Raw genomic sequence first — 25072 nt, forward strand, 5'->3', positions numbered from 1 at the left:
GTTGCCCCATTTCTTGCCCCCAGGTCCACCGAGCAACTGCCACCATTATTGAACCCACGGGAGAGTCCGACAATCCCCTGCGCTTCACGTCAGGGTTAGTTGTCGCTCTGGATGTGGACGCCACTCTGGAACACGTGCAAGATCCACAAAGCACAGTGAAAGTTCAGGTAATGGGAATGGAGCCACGAAGTTCACCATGCTGGGCAGGGGTGGGTTCCACTTACCTTTACTACCGGTTTGTAGTGGGAACGCGCGCATGCGCAGAAGCTTCTGCGCATGCGCAGATCACCCGTGATGACGTCGTGGTGGGTGGGCGGAGCTTCCCGCCAGTTTTACTACCGGTTCTATAGAATCGGACCGAACCAGGAGCAACCCACCAATGGTGCTGGATTAGAACAAGGTTAATTTGGATGGATGGATGGATGGATGGATGGATGGGGAGGAAGGGAAGGATGATGAGAAGAGAGGGAGGGAGGAAAAAGGAAAGAAAACAGGAAGGAAGGAAAACGAAGGAAAGAAGGAAGGAGGGATAGTGAAAGGGGAGACAGAGGGATAGAAGGAAGAAAAGACAGGAAGGAAAATCAGAAGGGGAGAGGGAGAGATAGTGAAAGGGAGACAGAGGGATGGAAGGAAGGAAAGAAGACAGGAAAGAAAATGGGAACGATGTAGGGAGGGAAGGAAGGATAGAAGGGAGAGGAAAGGATGGATGAAAGGAAGGAAGGAAAACGGGAATATTAAGAGTGAAGGGAAGGAAGAAAGGATGATGAGAGGGGAGGGAGGAAGAAGGAAGGAAAAGAAGAAGGATAGTGAAAGGGGAGACAGAGGGATAGAAGGAAGAAAAGACGGGAAGGAAAATCAGGAGAGGAAGAGGGAGTGAAAGGGAGACAGAGGGATGGAAGGATGGATGAAAGGAAGGAAAATGGGAATATTAGAGTGAAGGGAAGGAAGGATAGTAGAAGGGATGGATGAAAGGAAGGAAGGAAAACAGGAATATTAAGAGTGAAGGGAAGGAAGGAAGGATGATGAGGGGAGGGAGGAAGAAGGAAGGAAAAGAAGGAAGGATAGTGAAGGGAGACGGATAGAAGGAAGAAAAGATGGGAAGGAAAATCAGAAGGGGAGAGGAAGAGGTAGTGAAAGGGAGACAGAGGGATGGAAGGATGGATGAAAGGAAGGAAAATGGGAATATTAGAGTGAAGGGAAGGAAGGATACTAGAAGGGATGGATGAAGGGAAGGAAGGAAAACGGGAATATTAGAGTGAAGGGAAGGAAGGAAGGATGATGAGAGGGGAGGGAGGAAGAAGGAAGGAAAAGAAGGAAGGATAGTGAAAGGGGAGACAGAGGGATAGAAAGAAGAAAAGACGGGAAGGAAAATCAGAAGGGGAGAGGAAGAGGTAGTGAAAGGGAGACAGAGGGATGGAAGGAAGGATGATGAGAAGGGAGGGGGGAAGGAAAAAGGAAAGAAAACAGAAAGGAAGGAAAGAGTGCTTTGGACTAGTCCAGTGATGGTGAACCTGAGTGTCAAAAAGGAGCACTTTGCATGCACGCTCATCAGGGCCGCGACCTGAGCTGCCCGGGGGGCATCTTGCACACCGGATAAGGTACTTCCGGTTTCCGGCACGCACATGCGCACCAGCCAGCAAGTCTTCTGGTTACTCTCGCTCACGCGCATGTGCCAATCAGCTGGCTGATTGGCTAGCTCGCGCTGGAAAATGGAAGACCAGCTCCTCCAGTTTCCGGCACTGCTGCACTCTCAAAGGCCAGCTGATTGTCGCATGTGCACGCCTGCCAGAAAACCGGAAGAGGAATGGGGTGACGCCGTGCGTGCCAGGCGACACAGGTTCGCCATCACGGGACTATTCCATGCATAGTATTTATGTGGTGTCTGGTTACGTGTGGCTTTTTAGTTGTTTTAATTGGGGTGTTGATGGCCGGCTATTCAGTCATTGGCTGTTGTTTCTTTGTGCTGCTAAGTCTTTGGCTCCTGAGTATCTAATAAGCCGGTAGTAAATCAGCACAACAACTGACAAGGGACCCATTTCCGAGGCTTCAATCATTTCCCTGGCTGTTTTTGTCCCTGCTCGGCCAACAATCTTAGTAGCTGTGAAATTGAATGTATTGCTTCACTGATGATTCGAGGGTTGAGGATGGAGAAGAGACAATCACTTCAAGTCTCTCTTTTTCCTTCTAGATCATGTATCCTGATGGCCAGTCCCAGGTGATCCACCCGAAACCGGCAGATTTTAGAAACCCTGGTCCAGGAAGGCACCGGTTAATTACTCAGGTTTATCTCTCACATACTGCCTGGACAGGTAGGGCAGACTTGGCTTTAGAGCTTCTTTTGATCTACTGGGAAAAATATATGTAATATAGATTTCATCTGGGTACATTTCTCATACATAAAACAATTCAAAAGAATTGTTTATGTACGTACCCGGTAGTCCTCAACTTACGACCACAATTGAGCCAGAAAATGTATGTTGTTAAGGGAGAAATTTGCTAAAGGAGTTTTGCCCATTTTACAAGCTTTCTTGACAATGAATCATCGGAGTTGTTAAGTTAATAAAACGGTTGTTAAGTGAATCTGGCTTTCCCCCGTAAACCAGGGGTCTGCAACCTTAAACACTCAAAGAGCCATTTGGACCCGTTTCCCACAGAAAAGAAAACACCGGGAGCCACAAAACCCTTCCTGTGCCTGATTATTTCCTGAGCAGCCACAAAACTAGCAAATGTAGTTGAATTAAATGTTCTGTTTTCTTCTGAAACTTCTGAAACTTTTCTTTTCTTGGATTTATCCATGGTTGGCCTACCGGGTGGTTAAAAAGCTCAATAAATCGCGTGCCAGTGGGTGTCGCACATTGGCGGTTGTGACGTATATTTTGAGCGACAGGGAGCCGCAGCAGAGGGATGAAAGAGCCACATGCGGCTCCAGAGCCGCAGGTTGCTGACCCCTGCCGTAGACTTTGCTGGCCAGAAGGTTGCAAAAAGTGATCACGTGACCCTGGGACACTGCAACTGTTTTAAGTACATGCCAGTTGCCAAGCCTCTGAATTTTGATCACCTGACCACGGGGATGCCGCAACGTGTGAAAAAAAGATCTTGTAACTTTTTTCAGTGTCGTCGTAACTTCGAACAGTCACTAAATGAACGGTTGTAAGTTGAGGACTTACCTGTATGTTAGTTGCTTTTTTGGAAACCTGGTAGATTTGAAATTTCCTTCCCTCTCTTTTCCCTTCTTTTCTTCCTTTGCTCCAGAACCTTGTCAAATCGAACTCCGTCTTCTACTGGCCTACAGTTCGGACAGAACCAAAGCCTCCGTAGGCTTCTCGCGGTCCGCCTGGGGAGACGGCACGGATCTTCTGCCCCCATCCGAGGGCAGCATCGAAGGGACTCTCCTGTTCGGCAAACCGGTCAAAGTTTATATTATGCCCAAGCCTGCCAGACGGTGAAAGCTGTCGTTGCAAAATCATTTTCCTTTTTTTTTTTTTTTTTTTTTTTGGAGGGGAAGAGATTTCAGAAGTTGGTAGGACTTCTGTAAAGACCATCGAAGTGGACGAGGCAGACGGGACAAGTTAAAACTCGGCTCTCTTCTTTGCTTGCGGAACTGCTGGAAAGGGAAGCGGTCAAAGAAGTTGCTACTCGGACTTCGCTACGGTCGTTTACTCCGTCGCTTGGCAGCCTCCTTAAATGCAAAATGGTTTTGGTCCAGCTTGCCCAGCCAAGAGTTTTGCAGTCCAAAACATCTGGAGGGGGAGGGGGGGTCTGGTTGGGAAAATCTGGATCTCGGTCACTCTCCTTTGGCCTTTCTTTAAACGTACGACCTACTCAGAAAGTAAGTCCTAGCTTGATTTTTGTGCCCAATATAAGCCCTACCCCCAAAATAAGCGCTAATTAAGACCCCGCCCACTCCAGGGCGCACAGGTAAAAATTAAGCTAGGGTGGGGAAGGGGGTCTGCGTGGAGCTGCCCTGCTATAATTACCTTGGGACACTTGCAGCCAGCCTTTGCACACCTCGGCCCATTTTTTTCTGCAGCCGGCAAGGCTTTCCCGAAGGTTTCTGTAGCCGATAACAAGAGCTTCGGATCGATCCGGAGCTCTGTTATCGGCTGCAGAGGCCTTCCGGAAAGAAGAGTTCCTGAAGGTCTCTGATAGCGAAAAAGAGGCTGGGGGCGACACACACAAATGAGGTGAGTGAGTGGACGACACCTCCCGCCCCGAAAATAAGACCTGGTGCCATTTTTGGTGGTTAAAAAAAATATATGAGACAGGGTCTTATTTTCGGGGGAAACACGGTAGGATGGTGGACAGTGTTTCTTTTAGCAACTTTTTTTTACACGGTGGTGAAATGAGGGACAAAACCATCAAAATTTCTCATCTCAATCTTTTAAGAAGTTGGTGGACGATGCGAAGATCCCAGTTGACATGTTGAGATATAGAAAAACCGTTCTGGCATCTGAACTGGTCTCCAGAATGTACCATTTTATCTCGGGTTATGTGGGGCCAGTGGAATAAATGGGAAGAGACGTTGTGTGCGATTCTCTTTTTGAGACGGAAACTTCTCCCGGGCAGAGATGCTTTTAGGTGATCTTGTGTTTTGGTTTTCACGCAAGTTGGGAGCCCATCATTTAACATTTTTTGACATTTATTAAAATAGCACTGTGCCCTCCTCCCTAGTGATGTTACTGTATGCTGTAAGTAGTATTTCTTGAGTGAATTCTGGAGTTTTGGTTAATTTGGATGGATGGATGGGGAGGAAGGGAAGGAAGAAATGGAGGAAGGATGATGGGAAGGGAGGAAAAAGGAAAGAAAATAGGAAGGAAAACGAAAGGAGGAGTGAAAGACGGAGGGATAGAAGGAAGAAAAGACGGGAAGGAAAATCAGAAGGGTGGAGGGGGAGAAGGAAGGAAGGATAGTGAAAGGGAGATAGAGGGATCGAAGGAAGGAAAGAAGACAAAGGAAGAAGGGAAGGAAGGAAGGATAGTGGAAGGGAGAGGAAGAGAAGGATGAAAGGAAGGAAAACAGGAATATTAGAGTGAAAGGAAGGAAGGAATGAGGAGGGAGGGAGGAAGGAAAAAGGAAGGAAAATGAAGAAAGGAAGGAACATGAAGGAAAGAAGGAAGGATAGTGAAAGGGGAGATGGAGGGATAGAAGGTAGAAAAGACGGGAAGTAAAATTGGGAGGGAGGGAGAGAAGGAAGGAGGGAGGGAGGATAGTGAAAGGGAGATGGGGTGGAAGGAAGGAAGGAAAGTGGGAAGGATGTAGGGAGGGAAGGAAGAGGTTAGTGAAAGACGGAGGGATGGAAGGAAAGAAGACAGGAAGGAAAATGGGAACGATGTAGGGAGGGAAGGAAGGATGGATGGAAGGAAGAGGAATGGATGGATGGAAGGAAGGAAAACAGGAATATTAGTGAAGGGAAGGCAGGAAGGATGATGACAAGGGAGGGAGGAAAAAGGAAGGATACTGAAAGGAGATGGAGGGGTAGAAGGAAGAAAAGACGGGAAGGAAAATTGGAAGGATGGAGAGAGAAGGAAGGGAGGAGGATAGTGAAAGGGAGACGGAGGAATGGAAGGAAGGAAAGAAGATTAAGGAAAATGGGAAGGAGGGGGGGAAGAAAGGATAGTGAGAGGGAGAGAAAGGGATGGATGAAAGGAACGTTCTGAGCGACCGACATCCCCTAGACCGCTTGTAAAAATCTTGCGCATGGGAATCACATAACGCAACATCTGTTTCTCTTGTTCCCCCTGAAAGCCGAACCGAAGGCGTCTCGTAAATTTGATTTTGATTCTTTTATTTCACTCCCAGGGAATGATTAAGTCGGAGGGGTCCAGTTACCCATGAAATTACTTGGAACAATTGTGCCACTGTGTCCCCCACCCCACCCCGTTTCCCCTGGCTGAAGATACCTCAATATTTCTACCTCTCTAGTATCTTACTTTTTCCCTCTGTTCCAGGCTCTCTTTCCCTTTCCGTCTTTCTCTCCCTTTCTGTCTCCCTTTCTCTCTCTCTCTCTCTCTCTCTCTCCCCCTTTCTTTCTCTCTCCCTCTCTCCCTTTCTGTCTCCCTCTCTCCCTTTGTCTCTTTTTCTCTTTCTCTCCCTTTTCTCTTTCTCCCCCTCTCTCCCTTTCTCACTCCCTTTCTCTCTCTCCCTTTGTCTTTCTTTTTCTCTCTCCCTCTCTCCCTTTCTCCCTCTCTCTCCCTTTCTCCCTTTCTGTCTTCCTTTCTTTCTCTCCCTCTTTCACTCCCTTTCTCTCCCTCTCTTTATCTCTCCCTCTTTCTGTCTCTTTTTCTCTCTCCCTTTCTCTCCTTCTCCCTCTCCCTTTCTCTTTCTCCCTTTTCTCACTCCTTCTCTCTCCCTTTCTCCCTCTTTGTCTCCCTTTCTTTTTCTTTCCCTTTTCTCACTCCATTTCTCTTTCTCCCTCCCTTTCTCCCTCTTTCTGTCTCCCTTTCTTTTTCTCTCTCCCTCTCTCCCTCTCCCTTTCTCCCTCTCTCTTTCTTTCTCCCTTTCTGTCTCCCTTTCTCTCTCTCCCCCTCTGGACACAGCCCAATTTGTCCATGTCCTCCTTAAAATGCAGTGGCCAGAATTGGGTGGAATGCTTCAGATGTCTGGTCTGCTCAATGCACAACATAGGTAGTCCTTGACTTACAACAGTTCATTTAGTGACCGAAGTTACGGCACTGAAAAAAGTAACGACCGTTTTTCACACTTACGACCGTTGCAGCATCCCCATGGTCGCGTGATGTTACATTCGGACGCTTGACAACTGACTCGTGACGGGTTGCAGTGTCACCGGGGTCATGTGATCCCTCTTTGGCGACCTTCGGATGAAGCAAAGTCAATTCGGGAAAGCCGAGTTCACTTAACAACCGTGTTAACTAACTTCACAATTGCAGCAATTCACTTAACAACCGTGGCAAGGAAGGTCGTAAAAACGGGGCAAAGCTCACGGAGCAAACGTTTCACTTAGCAACAGAAATGTCGGACCTCAACTGCAGCCGTAAGTCAAGGACTCCCTGTACTTTTCAGATTGTCAGTATTTTTGTTAATGTACAGTAGTGGCCAAAATCGTGGAAACCTTTTGGGAAAAGTATATTTTCTAAAACTAGCTAATAACACCACCTTTTTTGGGGAGCAGTACCATAAAATTATATATCCATGGAAAGATAATTTAATCAAGAATGTAATGCAATAGGGGACGCGGTGGCTAAGATGCTGAGCTTGTCGATTGAAAGGTCGGCAGTCCAGCGGTTCGAATCCCTAGGGCTGCATAACAGGGTGAGCTCCCGTGACTTGTCCCAGCTTCTGCCAACCTAGCAGTTTGAAAGCAGGTAAAAAAATGCAAGTAGAAAAATAGGGACCACCTTTGGTGGGACAGTAACAGTTCCGTGCGCCTCTGGCGTTGAGTCATGCCGGCCACATGACCACGGAGACGTCTTTTGACAGCGCTGGCTCTTTGGCTTTGAAACGGAGATGAGCACTGCCCCCTAGAGTCGGGAACGACTAGCACATATGTGCAAGGGGAACCTTTACCTTAATGCAATAACTTTTATGAAGGATTTGCTATTACAATAGTAGTTACAGTATAAAGAAAAGTAAAACACATAGAAAAAAAACGAGATATACAAAAATGATCACCATGTCAGTTGGGTAATCTCTAGCATGAATGACGGCCTTACAACGTCTTCCCATGGAGGGAACCAAGTCTTTTAGTTCTGCAGCTGTTATGATAATGTGAAACCAAGATGGAATGAATGGCTTCTATTAACTAGCATAAAATCTACACCTAGTTACTGGTTACCAGTTCTTAGTCACATACTCGCCCCGCACTTACAACAACAAGAAGCTCTCATTCGGGAGTATAGTAAGATCCTGTTAAATTCCTCTCTACCCATACATGGATACATTCCTGATCTCTTAAGATGCCGATTAAAGTCAAGAAATCCACCAATCTTGACAGCGCGTTAAGTTGATGGCCGATCATCAGAACACCACACAAAAGTGGATGGAGGTGTGGAATAGCTGTTCCCTCAGCAAGATGTCTCCGAGCATATCATTCCTAGTAGTAGACCTCCAGGATTTAGCCTACCCCGACACATATGGGTGACATATAATAGAATTAGAACAACTCATGGGATGTGTGCTGACTCCCTGTATAAATGGGGAAAGACACCTTCAGCACAATGTGATTGCGGGGCCCCTCGACAGACTATCCAGCACATAGTGAAGGAATGCCCTAACCGAAGGGATCCAGGAGATTCTAGGGACTTTCTCTGCATAACAACGGCAGCTACTGACTGGATCTCCAAACTCGACATTAAACTTTGAAATGTTATTTCTGTTTTCCTTTTAGGCTTTCTTAATGTTTTTTTTTATTGTTTTTATTGTTTTTAACCTGTAAAAATGAAGTGTTTTAATGCTGTGTGTGACCAGCCATACGCTAAATAAATAAACTGGGTTTTAGTGCTGGGTCGCTTCTGACCTACAAGTTTTTTTAGTCGGCTCCATACATTTTCCATTGGGTTAAGATCTGGGCTATTCCCAGGCCATTCCAGCAATGGAATATCATTATCTTGAAACTCCCCCCCCCAAAAAAGTGGTGTTATTAGCCATCAAACCTCAAAAATACACTTTTCCCAAAAAGGTTTCCACAATTTTGGCCACTACTGTAGCTTTACAATAATGTAGAATAATGAGCTCATCTGGCTGTGTTTTCCCCCTCCATATCGGGTACCTGGCAAAAGCTGACCCTTTTTTTTTTTTAATTTGATTTATATGCCGCCCTTCTCCGGAGACTCAGGGCGGCTTACAATGCATTAAGCAATAGCCCTCATACTTTTGTATATTTATACAAAGTCATCTTATTGCCCCCACAAACTGGGTCCTCAATTTACCTACCTTAGAAAGGATGGAAGGCTGAGTCAACCTTGAGCCTGGTGAGATTCGAACTTACAGTAATGGCAGGCAGCTGGTGTTAAATCACAATGCTATCAGTCTGCTGAGCCACCAGTCACCCTGTTGTTTCCCTTTACACACCTGAACAACGAGCTGATAAAAATTGGAGGGGGGGGCTTTTATTTTTTGCAAATTGTTTTATTCCTGGGTGGAAAGTTGACACAGCAGGGGGGGAGAAAATCTTGCTTTGAATTTTCCCCGAAGGAACCAGGTGGAAGACCGAGAGAGAGAGAGGGGTCCGTCCTCAGACCTTTTTAGCAGGTAGAATGGAAGACTCCGCCCACTCGGACTCCCTGGGATGCCAAGGTGTTATATTCCTTCACGGCCATCTCCGTCTGCAAGACCATCACGTCGATCCCGTGCTTCTTCAGGTACTCCACTGTGGCTGGCGGTACCTTGGGAGGGGAAAACCCAAAAAACGAACAAACAAACAACACACAAAAAAACAACTGATAAAATCTACCGGCAGTAAAAAGCTATATATTTCTGACGATCAGTATAAAGCTGCATTTCTGACGATCGGCTCGGCTGATCCTGCTTTCTAGCAAAATCTAAATCGCGCAGCACAGCTGTTCCCTCCCCTTCGCTGTTCTACTTATTTATTTATTTATTGAATTTCTATACCGCCTTTCTCACGAAGGACTCAGGGCGGTGAACAGATTAAGATTTCATATACATATAATATATATATATATCAATTTTCTTACTTCTTCGTAGGGTTTATGTGTGTTTTTCTTCTAGCCAGGTTTTCCCTACGTAGCCAAGGTTTTTTTGTAGCTCCAGCTCAGTAGAATCACATCTACTCGGTTCTGGGCTTTTTTCTTTTCTAACAGCTAGCAAGCTCTAACTGCTAGGTGGGAGACCTAAATAGATCCATTTCTAGCTCGTTTGCTTTCATCAGTAGGCCACACCCATACGTAACCAAGGTTTTTTGTAGCTTTACAGGGAGGATACATGGGTGTGGCCTACTGATGAAAGCAAACGAGCTAGAAATGGATCTATTTAGGTCTCCCACCTAGCAGTTAGAGCTTGCTAGCTGTTAGAAAAGAAAAAAGCCCAGAACCGAGTAGATGTGATTCTACTGAGCTGGAGCTACAAAAAACCTTGGTTACGTAGGGAAAACCTGGCTAGAAGAAAAACACACACACACACACACACACACACACACACACACATATAATTGTCTATGTAAGTTTTCACGGGTATATGTGTGTGTACAGTTAATATTTCGGGTTTCTTCCCGTGTAATTGTGAACATATCCCTAAAAGGGTAGAAGCGACGTTTCGACAGAATCTCAAAAGACCCTTCACATAAGCCTGATGATGGCAGATGAGATTTTGTCGAAACGTTGCTTCTACCCTTTTAGGGATATGTTCACAATTACACGGGAAGAAACCCGAAATATTAACTGTACACACACACACACACACACACACACACACATATTATAAACAGTAAATAATAAATTGAGTCAACTTGGTGTATCTGCTAAGACCTTGGCATAGAATTTAGATGTTTATGCTAGCCCTGCTTGTTAAAACAGAAAAGTCTTCAAGGCACGTCGGAAAGTGCGAAGATCTGGGATTATTTGTATTCCGGGGGGTATTTTGTTCCGAAGAGTAGGTGCCCCCACAGAGAAGGCTCTCTCCCTTGGAACTACTAGACGACATTGATTTAACGATGGGACTATGAGTAGGCCTACTCTGTGAGAGCGTATGGGTTGGTGGGAGGTTATCGGTTGCAGCAGGTGGTCTCGTAAGTACTCAGGTCCTAAGCCATGGAGCACTTTAAAGGTAAGAACCAACACCTCAAAGCGCACTCGGAAGGCCACCGGAAGCCAGTGCAGCTCACGTAGAAGAGGTGTTACATGTGAGCGCCATGTTGCTCCCATAATTACTCGCGCGGCCGCATTCTGGACCAGTTGGAGCTTCCGGGTGCACTTCAAGGGGAGCCCCATTTAGAGAGCATTGCAGTAGTCAAGTCGGGAAATGACTACTTGCCTTCAAACGGCTCCTTTTTCCGTGCGAAGTGCACGTTTGGTACGCCCAGGCGTGCAGCGAAGCGGTAGCGACCCGCGGAGGATTTCACCACTGATTAACCCACTTTTTTTTTTTTTTTAACATCTGCAGGCAGGCAGTCCTCGGTTTACGACCGCAGTCGAGCCTGGAATTTCTGTTTGCTAAGCGCAAAACCTTTTGTCGAGTGAATTTTGCCCCCACATTACTATTTTTCTTTGCCGTAAGCACAGAGTGAATGACTTGAGGGTTGGGTAAGTCAGTGTCGGGGGTCTGGAATGGAATCGGGCTTCCCCCTTGACTTTGCTTGTCTGAAGGTCGCACAAAGGGGATTGTGTGACAAATTGTTGTAAATCAAGGACTGTCTGTAGTTCAAATGGACCCTCTTTCCATTCCTTTTCTTTTACTTCTTTCCTTTTTCTTTTCTTTTCCTTTCCTTTTACTTCTTTGCTTTTTCCTTTCCTTTCCCTTTTTCCTTGTCTTTTCCTTTCCTTTTCCTTTCCTTCTTTCCTTTTTTTCTTTTCCTTTCCCTTTTTCCTTGTCTTTTCCTTTCCTTTTACTTCTTTCTTTTTTCTTTTCCTTTCCTTTCCCTTCTTTCCTTTCTTTCCTTTTCCTTTTCTTTTTTCTTTTCTTTTCCTTTCCTTTTACTTCTTTCCTTTTTCTTTTCCTTTCCCTTTTTCCTTGTCTTTTCCTTTCCTTTTACTTCTTTCCTTTTTCTTTCCTTTTCCTTTCCTTTCCTTTTACTTCTTTCTTTTTTCTTTTCCTTTCCTTTTACTTCTTTCTTTTTCCTTTTCCTTTTTTCCTTTTACTTTCCTTTTCCTTTCCTTTCCTTTTACTTCTTTCCTTTTTCCTTGTCTTTTCCTTTCCTTTCCCTTTTCCTTCTTTCCTTTTCCTTTCCTTTCCTTTTACTTTTTCCTTTTCCTTTCTTTTCTCTCCTCCTCTCCTCCCCTCTCCTCAAGAAAAGCAAGAAAGGTCATAAAACGGGGCAAAACTCACTTAACAAATGAATCTCACTTAGCAACATAAATTCTGGGCTCAATCGTGGTCATTAAGTTGAGGACTACCTGTATAGAAACCCAGCCTTATGAGGAAAAATTAAAAGTTGCTGGGCACATTTGTCTCGCAAAAAGAGAAGACTAGGAGACAGGATAAGATAATCCTTGATTTACAACCATTCATTTTGTGACCGAAGTTACAACGGCACTGGAAAAAGTGACTTACGACCGTTTTTCACACTTACGACCATCGCAGCATCGCACAGGGTCACCTGATCGAGATTCGGATGCTTGGCAACTGACTCATATTTAATGACTGTGGCAATGAATCATGTGATCCCCTTTTTGTGACCTTCTGATAAACCAAGTCAAGCGGGAAGCTGGATTCATTTAACATCCGTCTGACTGGCTTAACGGAAGTGATTCGCTGAACGACGGAGGGAAGAATTTTGTAAAACAGGGCTAAACTCCCTTAGCAACTCTCTTCCCTACCAGCAGAAATGTTAGGGACAATTGTGGTCATAAATTGAAGACTATCTTTAGTGTTTTACAAACCAGGCATCTTTTAAATAGAATAGAATAGAATTGTTTATTGGCCAAGTGTGATTGGACACACAGGGAATTTGTCTTTGGTGCATACGCTCTCAGTATACATAAAGAAAAAATGAAATATATTCATCAAGAATAAAAACATACAACACTTAGTGATAGTCATAGGATACTAAATAAGCAATCAAATCATACTAGAAAACTAAATAAAACAATATACTATATTTTTCAGACTATAAGACACACCTAAATTTAGAACAGGAAACCAACAAAAAAGTTTTTGGCCTCCCTTTTTTTGAGGCTTTTTTTGGCCCGTTTTTGAGGCTTTTTTCGGCCTGGTTTTTTTTTTTTTTTGGGGGGGGGAGGTTTCATTTATTTATTTATTTATTTATTGAATTTCTATACCGCCCTTCTCCCTGAGGACTCAGAGCAGTGTACAGCCAAAATTAAAAACATGCAGGACAAATATTAAAAAACAATTAAAAGATATATAAATTTGGCCCAATTAAAACTCATTACCAATTAAAACGTTTAAAACATTTAAAAACAATTAAAAATTTCATCTTAAGCCAGCCCGGCTTGCTTGAAAAAATGGGTTTTAAGGGCACGACGGAAGGCACTGAGGCCCATTTCCGAGGCTTTTTTCAGCCCGTTTTTTCCAAAAACGGATGAGAAGAATAATAGTAATACAGTCTTAGTAAATAGTTTGACAGTGTTGAGGGAATTAGTTTAGCAGAGTGATGGCATTTGGGAAAAAACTGTCCTTGTGCCTAGTTGTTCTGGGGTGCAGTGCCCTATAGCGTCATTTTGAGGGTAGGAGTTGAAACAGTTTATGTCCAGGATGCGAGGGGTCTGTAAATATTTTCCCAGCCCTCTTTTTGACTCGTGCAGTATAGAGGTCCTCAGTGGAAGGCAGGTTGGTAGCCATTGTTTTTTTCTGCAGTTCTAATTATCCTCTGAAGTCTGTGTCTGTCTTGTTGGGTTGCAGAGCCAAACCAGACAGTTAATAGAGGTGCAGACGACAAAAATACGTGGACTCCAATTGCCAGAATTCCCCAGTCCACTGACATGATGCTTTGATCAGGGGTGGTACTCACTTATTTTCCCTACTGGTTCGCAAATGTGAGTGCGCCCATCCACGCATGCGCCCGTCCTTCTGTGCATGCGCTTTGCTGGCACACGCACCAAGTCTCAAAAACGTGCCTAAATAGGATGGCATAGAGCCGGGGCGGGTGGGCGGGTCCACCTGAGATTTCCACTACCGGTTCGGGCAAACCTGTCGGAACCGGCTGAATACCACTCTGGCTTTGATGCGTAAAGATTGTTCTCACCTGGCATGAAACCAGAGCCTGGCTCTTCTCTAAGGGCTCAGGAAACTTACCTGCAATGCTTCGCTCATGCCACGACCGATCACTAATGTCTTGACACCCTTTTCCAGAACTTCTTTGACGTCGGCAGGCTGAACTCCAGGGACGTGCTGTGTTGAGGAAAAGTAAAGTTAGTGGTAGATGCTTTGGGCATGGCCCAAAATTAAGATGCATTTCACTAGAATCAGGAGAAGCCTGGTTGAGAATTGGCACCTTTCAAGATCCGGCCTTAAACTGCACGGTTTCTTCTGTAGTAGATGCTGCCATCCTGATTTCCTTTCCTTTCCTCTTCCCCTCCTCCTCTCCTTTCTTTCCTTCCCTTCCCTTCCCCCTTTCCTTTTCCCTTTCCCTTCCTTTAAATTCAATTTGTTCTCTTGTTATCTCCTGCAGCCAGCTCCTTATCTGTTCCCAATATTTTTTTTGCTTTAGGGCATTGCCACCACATATGATAAAATGTTCCATCTTTGCACTTAACACTTCCAGCACTCCGGTTTCATATTTGCATACATTTTAGCCAATCTTGCCGGTGTTAAATGCCACCTGTAAAACATTTTGTACTGCTTTTCTTTGTATGCAGTTGACAATGTTAATTTATAATTTTTGCTCCATAATTTTCCCCCCTCCTCTAATTTTATATTATGGCCTATATTTCCCTTTCCCTTTCCTCTCTCCCTCCCCTTTCCTTTTTCCCTTCCTTTCCCCCCTTTCCTTTTCCCTTCCTTCTTTCCTTTCCCTTCCCTTTCCTCTCCCTTCCTTTCCCATCCTCCTTTCCTTTCCCTCCCATTCCTTTCTTTCCCTTTCCGTTTCTCTCCTCCCCTCATTTCCTTTCCTTCCCTTTCCCCTTTCTCCTTTCCTCTCTCTTTCCTTTCCTTCCCTTTCTCCTTTTTTTGTTTGTTCCTTCCTTCCTTCTTGTAGCAGGCTGGGACAACTTGCCTTGGCCAAATCACCAGAGTCAATTCGCCACGGGGCAACTATCTGCGGGACAATTTAACAATTCAATTTAAATATTTTAAAATAATTTTGAAAACGTTTTTATTTTTATCATTCACATTTCATTCCGTCCCTCCTTTTGCATCCTTCCTTTAATGATTCTGTTCCACCATTTCTTTGGTATTAGTGTAACTCTTGCCCCATGGCGAGTTGTCCCTTACTGAGTTGGCTATGGCGAGTTGTCGTAGATCCTTCTGGTGGCGTAGTGCAGTATTGCAGGCTAACTCTGCTCACTACCAGCAGTTCGATCCTGACCAGTTCAAGGTTGACTCAGCTTTCCATCCTTCCGAAGTCAGTAAAATGAGGACTCAGATGGTTGGGGGCAAGAGGCTGATATTGTAAACCACTGAGGGAGGGAGGGAGGGAGGAAGGAGCCGTGGCCACACAATGGTTAAGAGTGCAGTATCACAGGCTAATTCTGCCCACAGCCAGGAGTTCAATCCTGACTGGCTCAAGGTTGACTCAGTCTTTCATCCTTCCGAAGTCGGTAAAATGAGGACTCAGATGGTTGGGGGCAATAGGCTGACATTGTAAACCACGGAGGGAGGAAGGAAGGAAGGAGCTGTGGTGGCGCAGTGGTTAAAGTGCAGTACTGCAGGCTAATTCTGCCCACAGCCAGGAGTTCAATCCTGACCGCCTTCAGCTTTCCATCCTTCTGAGGTCGGTAAAATGAAGACCCAGATTGTTGGGGGCACAGACACACACAGACACAGACACAGACACAGACACACAAACAGAGCAGGCAATGTTTTCTATTTAACCCCATTCCTCAACCCTTTTGTAGAATCTGGTAAATCACAGCTTGTTGAGGCAGATGTGACTTTTTTTAGCCTCTGTTTGTTTGTTTCCCTTCTGCCTTCCCATTGCAATTTGGATGTAAATTTGCATATCAAAGTTCGCCAGGCTTCCTGCTCTGCACCCAGCATGCAGCTGCTCCCAGTAGGCCAGGGATGTATGTCTTGTGTTTGGGTCTATTTTTAACAAGCTTTTATTATTATTATTATTATTAATTTATTTTATCAACGTTTGAAATCACCCATCTCCCTCACAGAGGGACTCTGGGAAATGTGCAAGTAAAATAACGTAAAAATGGCATTTTTAATTTTTTTAAAAAAAAATGGAATTTACAAAAGGCGAGGATTTACCAGTAATTCCGCGTTTCCCCGAAAATAAGATCCTGTCTTATAATTTTTTGAACCCCGAAATAAGCGCTTGGCCTTATTTTCGGGGAGGTCTTATTATTTTGGGGCGCGTGGAGCAAACGTACATTTTTAAATCAAGGAAAGACATGGCATAGGGGTGTTACTCAGCAGAAAACATTCCAGTTCTATTTTGGTCTTGATTTGGGGGTGTTTTCTCCATCGCAACAGCTGTCTGCTGCCAGGGCAATCCTGCCAGATACATTTCCCCCCACCTCTGGAGCAGGCCTGAACTTTCCTTAACTCCCACCCCCCCCCAAAAAATTGCCTTGTTTTGTTTTTTTAAACGTGATGGTTGTCGTTTTGTTCCCCTATTCCTAGCATACAGCGTGCTTTTTCCGAAAAACGATGGGAAAGAAGAAAAGCTGCTTTAAAAGCCGCCCTAAGTCTTCGGAGAAAGGTGGCATATGATCTGTCCCCGTCCACACACACACACACACACACAAACACAGCCAGCCGAGGGTTAAGAAAGTACACAGGTCGTCATCCCAAACTTGGCAGCAATATAATCACCGTCTGCCAAGAGCTTTTACTGCAACAGATAACATAAAACTACATATGCATTGCAAATAGTCCAGCAAAACAATATCCCTTTCGGCAGCTTCAGACGTTGTTCAAGTGACTAGCCAAAGTTCGTTTTTGTTCGTCACGGAGTTTTACCAGCCACCACCCCCTCTTATATAGTCTCTGGGGTGTGGTCCAGTGACTCAGTTCTAATCCCTAGCACGCCTCCTTAACTGCTGCAACTGTTTATCATGCCTTCGTTGGCGTGCACGCAGGAATGATGGCTCTCCTTCGCTCTCATCCGAGACACCTGGCTCCTGGCTAATCTCCTCTCCCTCGGCCGGCACCTGAGACAGTGCCAGAGGGGAGGGGCCTGGAGAGGGAGGCCTGGCTGACTCCTCTTCCTCATGTTCGGAGCTTTCTTCCTCCGATGAGATAGGCTCAGAAGGCGGGGCCACAACAGCATATAAATTGAACTAATAAATAATAAATAAATAAAGGTCCTCGGCTTACAGCCATTCGTTTAGCGACTGTGCAAAGTCGTGACGGCACTGAAAAAAGTGACTTACGACCGTTTTTCACACAACAGTTGTGTCAACCCTGAAGCTGACCTGACCGAGGCCATTTTGAGGCTTCAGTGTTGCCACACTGGAGCTGAGGGATAGGAAGGGGGGGGGAAATAGAGATAGCTGGGGTTTTGTAGTCGAAACAAAATGCTTTCTCCTGGGAACCAAGGTCATTCCCACAGGTGGTCAGACAGAGGAGGAGCGAAGTTACCAGGCAACCGGACGAGACCTTGATTGGATCATGTGACTGACTGACTGGGAAAAGGGAGGACCTTTTACGTTGTAACTATGAACGGACGCTAAATGAATGTGTCAGGGTTCCAAGTAATACATCCATAATAAATAGGTAGGTTCCTCAAAGAATTGGTTTATTGGACATATCATATTGGCACATGCTGGTGAAAACCGAGTCTGAATATTCCCGCAGTTTTCACCTAATTAAAAGTAAAAAGGTTCTCCCTTTTTCCAGTCAGTCAGTCACATGGTCCAATCAAAGTCCCACCCGGTTGCCTGGTAACTTCGCTCCTCTTCTGTCTGACCACCTGTGGGAATATCCTTGGTTCCCAGGACGGTCCAACGGTCACTACATGAACTGTTGTAAGTCGAGGACTATCTGTATACATGGCGATCTATAACTCAGTTTAAGTTGTCCCTGTTGAGGCCCAGTGTTGTGGCTCCGACCCCCAAGCCCATCTTATCAGAGGGAGAAGGCTCCGAAAGTGAAGGAGAGGAGTTGGCCAGGCCTCCCTCTCCAGGACCCTCCTCTCTGGCAATGCCTCAGGTGTCTCCCGAAGGAGAAGAGATTGGCCAGGAGCCAGGTATCTCCGAACAGTCGCAGTCGGACAGTGACGGAGATAAGTCTTGGCTGGATCCATGCCAGCGTCGGAGAGACAAGCGCACGCAGCAGAAAAGGAGGCGTGCCAGAGATTAAGCTGAGTCACTGGACCACACCCCACAGGGGATAAAAGGGGGTGTGGTGGCCATTCAGGCTCTGTGACGGACAAAACTAAACAACTAGCGAGTCGCATTGTATCTCTGAAACTACATTATCTGCCTGCCTTGGATTTAATACGGACTGGACTTGACAATTCTGTGGTTTTGTGTATTTGTTTTGGTTTATCTGACGGAGGAGGAACACCTCCCTCTGTGAGTAAAGTTCTTGGCAAGCAGCTACTGTGTTGCTGCCAATCCTGTTATCGAAGGAATTTATTGTCTGCAAGTTTTATTTAACTCCTGGCTGACTGTTTGTGTGCGTGTGTGAGACGGGGACAAAACACCCAGTTTTCCAGCCTGCTTAACAGCAGGAGACATTCAGGATCTGAGGCGAAGAGGAAATATTCCTAATTCTTTTGGCTGGATAAACTGGGATTCTCTCTGGGGCATAAAAATGCCTGATGCCATAGAAGTCGCCAAAGGAATTTCCCCAAGGTGGGCCAAGATACTTACTTCCGTGCCCGTTTCTCTCCAGTCCCATGTTCGGCTGCCACCGGGCCATACTTTACAGTCTTTATAGGTTGTGGGGCAGCCTCTCACCGTCATCCGTCCCCATGACAGGGAGGCAATTTCGGGGGAAGACATAGCCGGGCGACTGTCTGAAAGGGGAGAACGAGAGGCAAAAGGATAACAGAACAGAAAAGGCGAATAATAGAGTTGGAAGGGACCTTGGAGGTTATCTAATCCAACCCCCCACCCAGCAGGAGACCCTACACCATTTCCGACAAATAACAGTCCAGTCTCTTCTTGAAAGCTTCCAGTGATGAAGCTCCCACAACTTCTGAAGGCAACTTCTGTTCCATGGGTTGATGGTTCTCACTGTCAGGAAACTCCTCCTCATTTCCATGTTGAATCTGTCCTTGATCAGTTTCCATCCATTATTCCTTGTCTGGCCTTTAGGTGCCTTGGAAAACAGCTTGACCCCTTCCTCCTCTCTGTGGCAGCCCCTCAAATATTGGAAGATGCTATCCTGTCTCCCCTGGTCCTTCTCTTCGCTAGACTAGCCAAGCCCAGTTCCTGCAACCGTTCATCCTATGTTTTAGCCTCCAGTCTCCCTAATCATCTTGGTTGCTCTTCTCTGCACTTTTTCTAGAGTCTCAACGTCTTTTTTATAGTGTGGTGACCAAAACTGGATGCAGTATTCTAAGTGTGGTCTTACTTCTCTCCTTGATTAGTTTCCATCCTTCATTAGTTTCCATTCTTGTCTTACCTTCAGGTGCTTTGGAGAATAGGTTGACCCAGTGGTTCGTTGCTCCCGGTTTGGCCCAGTTCGGCCGAGCCGGTAGTGGTGACGATGTGACGTCACCGAACCGGTTCTCTGTGACTTGGAGCTGGGCCGTCCCGCCCATCCTCGCTTTATTCCTACCTTTATTTTTTGTTTTTTAGCCCAGCTGATAGGCGTGGCAGAGTGAATTGCCACACCTCAGCTGGCCAGAAACCTAACACGCTTGTGCGTGGCGATCATGCGCAAAGCGCGTGCGTGAAGTGAACTGGTAGTAACTCCAGTTGGAACACACTACTGGGTTGACCCCCGTTCTTCTCTTCTCTGTGGCACCCCTTAAATATTGGAAGACTGCTATCATGTCGCCCCTAGTCTTTCTTTTCATTAAACTAGACATACCCAATTCCTGCAACTGTTCATCATATGTTTTATCCTCCAGTCCTCTATTCATCCGGGTTGCTCTTCTCTGCACTTTTTCTGGAATCTCAACGTCTTTTTTATAGTGTGGTGACCAAAACTGGATGCAGGCTTCCAAGTATGGTCTTGCCAAGGCTTTAAAAATTGGTATTAACACATCACGTGTGTTTATGCAGCCTAGGATTGTGTTGGCTTTTTTGGCAGCTGCTGCACGCTGCTGGCTTCATATTTAAGTGATTGTCCACTAGGACTCCAAGTTTTATTTTTTTTAATGATATCGGGGCCAAATTATTTAATATGTTTTTTAAATTGCGTTTAATTTTATATATGTGTTTGTTTTATTTCTTGGCTGTGCACCGCCCTGAGTCCTTCGGGAGAAGGGCGGTATAAAAATTAGATTAAAATAAAAAATAAAAAATAAAATAAAATCCGTCTCACAGTTAGTACTACTGAGCGAGGCACCACCTATAGAGGGTGAGATATTTTTAATTCCTGCTACAGACCAGGGTGGATAAAAATCAATGATTTTTTTTAAAAAATCAAAAAAATCAGATTTTTTTGATTTAAATCGGATTTTTTTGATTTAAGTCAGATTTTTTTTTATTTTTATTGAATTTATTTTAATAAAAAACTTTGGGGGTAAAGATCTATCGTAAGATAGTTTTCTATTTAAGATACATAAATGGAGCTTAGTTATGTAGCACGAGGCTGTATATTCTGCCACACTGGGACTATCGGTGAGGCAACAGCGGGTCAAAGGAGTAGCAGAGATGACAGTTGCTCTTTAAAAATTATGATTTAAATCAAGTTGATTTAAATCAAGCCTTTTTACTAGTGATTTAAATCATGATTTACATCGACTCGATTTAAATCAAATCCACCCTGCTACAGACTGAACTATTCTTCCTTAAATTACAGAGCAGGGCAGATAGAAAATGGTGGTACTGCTGGACTTTAAAATGGCTGAGAGTCAGTTAACTTATTAAGTTTTCTTCTGCTGTCACTGAAGCTTAGAAATAAATTTTATATTTTTTATTTCGCTGTTGTCTTTTGACATCTAATATTTTCCTATTACCTTATTTCACAATCTTGCTATTTTACTGTTATTTTATTTATTTGTCCAATTTCTACACTGGCCATTTCATCCGAGTGATTTCTGGTGGTTTGTACAGGTAGTCCTCAAGTTACAACGGACCTGAAAAAGGGGAATTAGGACCGTTTTTCTTTCCTATTTATGACCGTTGCAGCATCTCCGTGGTCATGTGATCCAAATTCAGGCATTTGGCAACTGACTCATACTTACGACGGTTGCAGTGACCCGGGGGGGTGTCAAGTGATCCCGTTTTGCGACCTTCTGACAAGCAAAGTCAACGGGGAAGCCAGATTCGCTTATCCACATTAAGAACTGCAGTGATTCACTTAATAACTGTGGCGAGAAAGGTCGTGAAATGGGACAAAATTCGCTTAACAGCTGTCTCGCTTAGCAACGGAAAATTCAAACTCCATTTTGGTCGTAAGTCGAGAACTACCTGTACCTGAATTGCAGCTGACAAATTCCCTTTTTGCCCCCACTCAGGGAGACCCTTGCCTCCCCAGGGCTTCCAAACTGCCGTTCCCATCATCCCCAATGCGGAGGATGGGGAGCGATGGGGGTTGTAGTCCCCGCAGGCCCCGCTCACCTGTCCAGATCACGCATCTGTCGCTCCCCCCTACGTCTGGCAGGATACGCCCCCTCACACCCCTCATTGGCCGAAGGCGACGTTACAAACACGGGCCGCGCCCACTAACAAACCTTTCCACAACATCGGGGCCCCGCCCCTTTTTTTTTTTGGTGGGCGGAGTCTCGACGTCCTCTCCTCCCTCGTCCCTTTCTATTATGATTGCGCCCCTTTTCTCCGTCGCCGCCGGCGAGATTGGCGCGGGCGGCGTTCTCTCCCCGCCCCTTTCCAACTCCTCCCACCTCCCCACAACGCCAGGCTCGTTTTGGTTCCTGTGTCAATCAGTCAAATCATAAACCAACGAGTAAGAGAAAGAGAGAGAGAGATGGGGTTTAAAAACTATCCGGGCCGCTCTTTCTCAACGTTGCCTCTTTCTCTTCCTTCGTCGCCTCGTCTCCTCTCGCGGGGCCTGACGGGAGAATGGCGCCGGGCTCTCGCTTCCCCGCCACAGCGCCCCCTGCTTTCCTCCTTCGCCCGCCCCTCCTCTCCTCCACCACCACCTCCTCCATCCATCCATCCTCTCAGGTTCCAAGATGGCGGCTGCGACGGCGGCGGCGGCGGCTCCCCCTTCCCCGCCTTGCCCCGCCGCCCCGCCGCCGGAGGGTTTTTCCCGCCCGGGCTCTTGGCCTAACTTCGCCGTCGTCTGCTCCTTCTTGGAGAGGTACGGCGCTCTCCTCGACCTGCCCGAGCTGCCCTTCCCGGAGCTGGAGCGCGTTTTGCAACCGCCGCAGGAGCCCGGCGACCAGGGTAAGCCCAACCCGGGGGCGAAATTTACCTCAGCTTCGGCCTTTTAGCGGGCTCCTCGGAGCAACGACAGCGAGGCCTTCTTTGGCCTCAACATCCCCGCCGCGGGCCCCGCTTTCCCTTTCCTCCGCCGCCGTGGCCCGGCCGGGCCTGCCTCCCTCAGCGCCGGGGAGACCCTCATTCTCTCGGCCTCGGAGGGTCGTCGTCGGTCCCTTTTGTCCCCTCCTTCAGGGGGAGGGAAGGAAGGAAGGAAGGAAGGATTCGCCTCGCGGTCTTCCACGGCCCCGCGTGTATATATATATATATATATATGCCTTCACACGAGACACGCCGACCCGGGTTGTCGGCCCCTGAGAGACTCCCGGGCTCTGAGGGGAGGCCGGTTTGAGGAGCCAAAAGGGTTGGGGTTTTTTTTCCCCTCCCCCTTCAGCTAAATGGGGATGGATTTAGGGAGGGAGAAGGGGATGGACCAGGGAGGGAGGAGGGGATGATGGGCATGCAGTGGAACATGGGTTACAAGGTTCCTCTTTCCTCTAAGCAAGCGAAGTTTGGTCCTTGGTTTGGAGAATCTGATCCGATCTGAATCTCTCTACTATTACTATTATACTTTTATTCGTTAAACGTGAAACTCAAGTCATTCAAAAATGCAACACAAAATAGCATGGACTGGTGCTAATGGTTGATAGGGGTTGCTGCCAGCGTCCTAGGGATCAACCAAGTATCTTCTTAGGATAATAATAATAATAATAATAATAATAATAATAATAATAATAATAATAATAATAATAATAATAATAATAATATATTAGTAGTAGTAGTAGTAGTAGTAGTATTTGATCTTCCTTGTACTCTGGCATCTCTCTGCTGTATTACTATTATTTATTATCATTATTATTGGATCTTCCTGGTACTTTGGCATCTCTCTGCTGTATTACTATTATTTATTATTATACTTTTATTCGTTAAACGTGAAACTCAAGTCAACTGGACATTCAAAAATGCATCACAAATACCATGGACTGGTGCTAATGGTTGATACGGGTTGCTGGCGGCGTCCTAGGGATCCATCAAGTACCTTCTTAAGTTACTTATTAGTAGTATTAGTATTATTAGTATTATTTGATCTTCCTGGTACTCTGGCATCTCTCTGCTGTGTTACTATTATTTATTATTATTATACTTTTATTCGTTAAACATGAAACCCAAGTCAACTGAACATTCAAAAATGCATCACAAATACCATTGACTGATGCTGATGGTTGATATGGGTTGCTGCCAGCATCCTAGGTATCAACCAAGTATCTTCTTAAGATACTTCTTAGTAGTAGTATTAGTGGTATTAGTATTATTTGATCTTCCTGGTACTCTGGCATCTCTCTGCTGTGTTACTATTATTTATTATTATTATACTTTTATTCCTTAAACATGAAACTCAAGTCAACTGGACATTCAAAAATGCATCACAAACACCATTGACTGGTGCTAATGGTTGATACGGGTTGCTGCCAGCGTCCTAGTTATCCACCAAGTATCTTCTTAGGATAATGATGATAATAATAATAATAATAATAATAATAATAATAATAATAATAATAATAATAGTAAGTAGTAGTAGTAGTGGTAGTGGTAGTGGTAGTATTTGATCTTCCTAGTACTCTGGCATCTCTCTGCCGTATTACTATTATTTATTATCGTTATTATTATTGGATCTTCCTGGTACTTTGGCATCTCTCTGCTGTATTACTATTGTTTATTATTATACTTTTATTCGTTAAACGTAAAACTCAAGTCAACTGGACATTCAAAAATGCATCACAAATACCATGGACTTGAGTCTTCGGAGAAAAGCGGCATACAAGTTGAACAAACAAACAAATAAATAAATAAATGGTTGATACAGGTTGCTGCCAGCGTCCTAGATATCCACCAAGTTTCTTCTTAAGATATTTATTAGTAGTAATATTAATATTATTTGATCTTCCTGGTACTCTGGCATCTCTCTGCTGTATTACTATTATTTATTATCATTATCATTTGATCTTCCTGGTACTCTGGCATCTCTCTGCTGTGTTACTATTATTTATTATTATTATACTTTTATTCATTAAACATGAAACTCAAGTCAACTGAACATTTAAAAATGCATCATAAATACTATTGACTGGTGCTAATGGTTGATACGGGTTGCTGCCAGCGTCCTAGGTATCCACCAAATATCTAGGACACTGGCAGCAACTTGTATCAACCATTGCCACCAGTCAATGGTGTTTATGATATATTTTTAAATGTTCAGTTGACTGAGTTTCATGTTGAATGAATAAAAGAATAATAAACTTGGTCGGTATCTTAGTCAATATTGACCAAGACTACTACTACTACTACTAACAGATTAACAGAGTTGGAAGGGACCTTATAGATCATCTAGTCCAACCCCCTGCTCAAGCAGGAGACCCTATACTACTACTACTACTACTATTATTATTATTATTATTATTATGATTATTGTTATTATTATTATCATCATCATCATCTTTTTCTTCTTCTCTTCCTGGTACTCTGGCATCCCTCTGCCTTATTATTATCTCTTTTAATAATTAATTATGAAACTCAAGTCAACTGGACATTTACAAATACAATTGACGGGTGCTAATGGCTGATACAGGTTGCTGCCAGCGTCCTAGTTATCAACCAAGTATCTTCTTAAAATATACGATGTTCTGAGTAGCGCAGTATTTTTGCAGTTCTGCTGGTGTTATTGCAGGAAGCTGCAATTTCTTGATGTGTTTTGTAAAATTCTTGGACATATCGCGACCTGGCCATTGAAACTACATGATTATGGATGAAAC

The 25072-nt window shown here is 44.9% G+C and overlaps 3 protein-coding genes across 5 annotated transcripts in view; 2 read left to right on the plus strand and 1 right to left on the minus strand.

The window, feature by feature from the left end:
* INTS4 (integrator complex subunit 4) overlaps positions 1–4525 on the plus strand; it is a 52919-nt gene extending 48394 nt beyond the window's left edge. Inside the window, exons 21-23 of the mRNA XM_070943677.1 lie at positions 24–167; positions 2189–2309; positions 3253–4525. Of these exons, the coding sequence (XP_070799778.1) occupies positions 24–167; positions 2189–2309; positions 3253–3446 (459 nt within the window). The 3' untranslated portion in view covers positions 3447–4525. The remainder of the gene's footprint in view (positions 1–23; positions 168–2188; positions 2310–3252) is intronic.
* A 4541-nt stretch (positions 4526–9066) lies between these two features.
* On the minus strand, positions 9067–21641 carry AAMDC (adipogenesis associated Mth938 domain containing). 2 transcript variants are annotated; one of them, XM_070944075.1, is made up of 4 exons: positions 21557–21641; positions 18579–18724; positions 13888–13983; positions 9067–9341 (listed from the first exon to the last, which is right to left on the minus strand). In XM_070944075.1, the coding sequence occupies exons 1-4, from the start codon at positions 21567–21569 to the stop codon at positions 9201–9203; spliced, it is 396 nt and encodes a 131-aa protein (XP_070800176.1). In that variant the 5' UTR covers positions 21570–21641; the 3' UTR covers positions 9067–9200. The 2 variants fall into 2 exon arrangements, with proteins under 2 accessions (XP_070800176.1, XP_070800175.1); XM_070944074.1 differs by lacking the exon at positions 21557–21641 and adding an exon at positions 21444–21539 and having other exon boundaries at positions 9068–9341.
* A 374-nt stretch (positions 21642–22015) lies between these two features.
* RSF1 (remodeling and spacing factor 1) overlaps positions 22016–25072 on the plus strand; it is a 61288-nt gene continuing 58231 nt past the window's right edge. For both annotated transcript variants that reach the window (XM_070942981.1, XM_070942982.1), the window contains exon 1: positions 22016–22229. In XM_070942981.1, the coding sequence (XP_070799082.1) occupies positions 22016–22229 (214 nt within the window). The remainder of the gene's footprint in view (positions 22230–25072) is intronic.

This window comes from Pituophis catenifer, unplaced genomic scaffold, assembly GCF_029215685.1.
Source record: "Pituophis catenifer annectens isolate HBS135680 unplaced genomic scaffold, rPitCat1.0.hap2 SCAF_4, whole genome shotgun sequence".
Classification (NCBI taxonomy): domain Eukaryota; kingdom Metazoa; phylum Chordata; class Lepidosauria; order Squamata; family Colubridae; genus Pituophis; species Pituophis catenifer.

Coding starts and splice junctions, on each gene's coding strand:
- AAMDC (XM_070944074.1), bottom strand. CDS start 21,510: ATGAGGGGTGTGAGGGGGCGTATCCTGCCAGACGTAGGGGGGAGCGAC. Junction 13,984..18,578: donor GGAGAGAAACGGGCACGGAA/GTAAGTATCTTG, acceptor TCCTCAACACAG/CACGTCCCTGGAGTTCAGCC. Junction 9,342..13,887: donor GCATGAGCGAAGCATTGCAG/GTAAGTTTCCTG, acceptor TCCCCTCCCAAG/GTACCGCCAGCCACAGTGGA.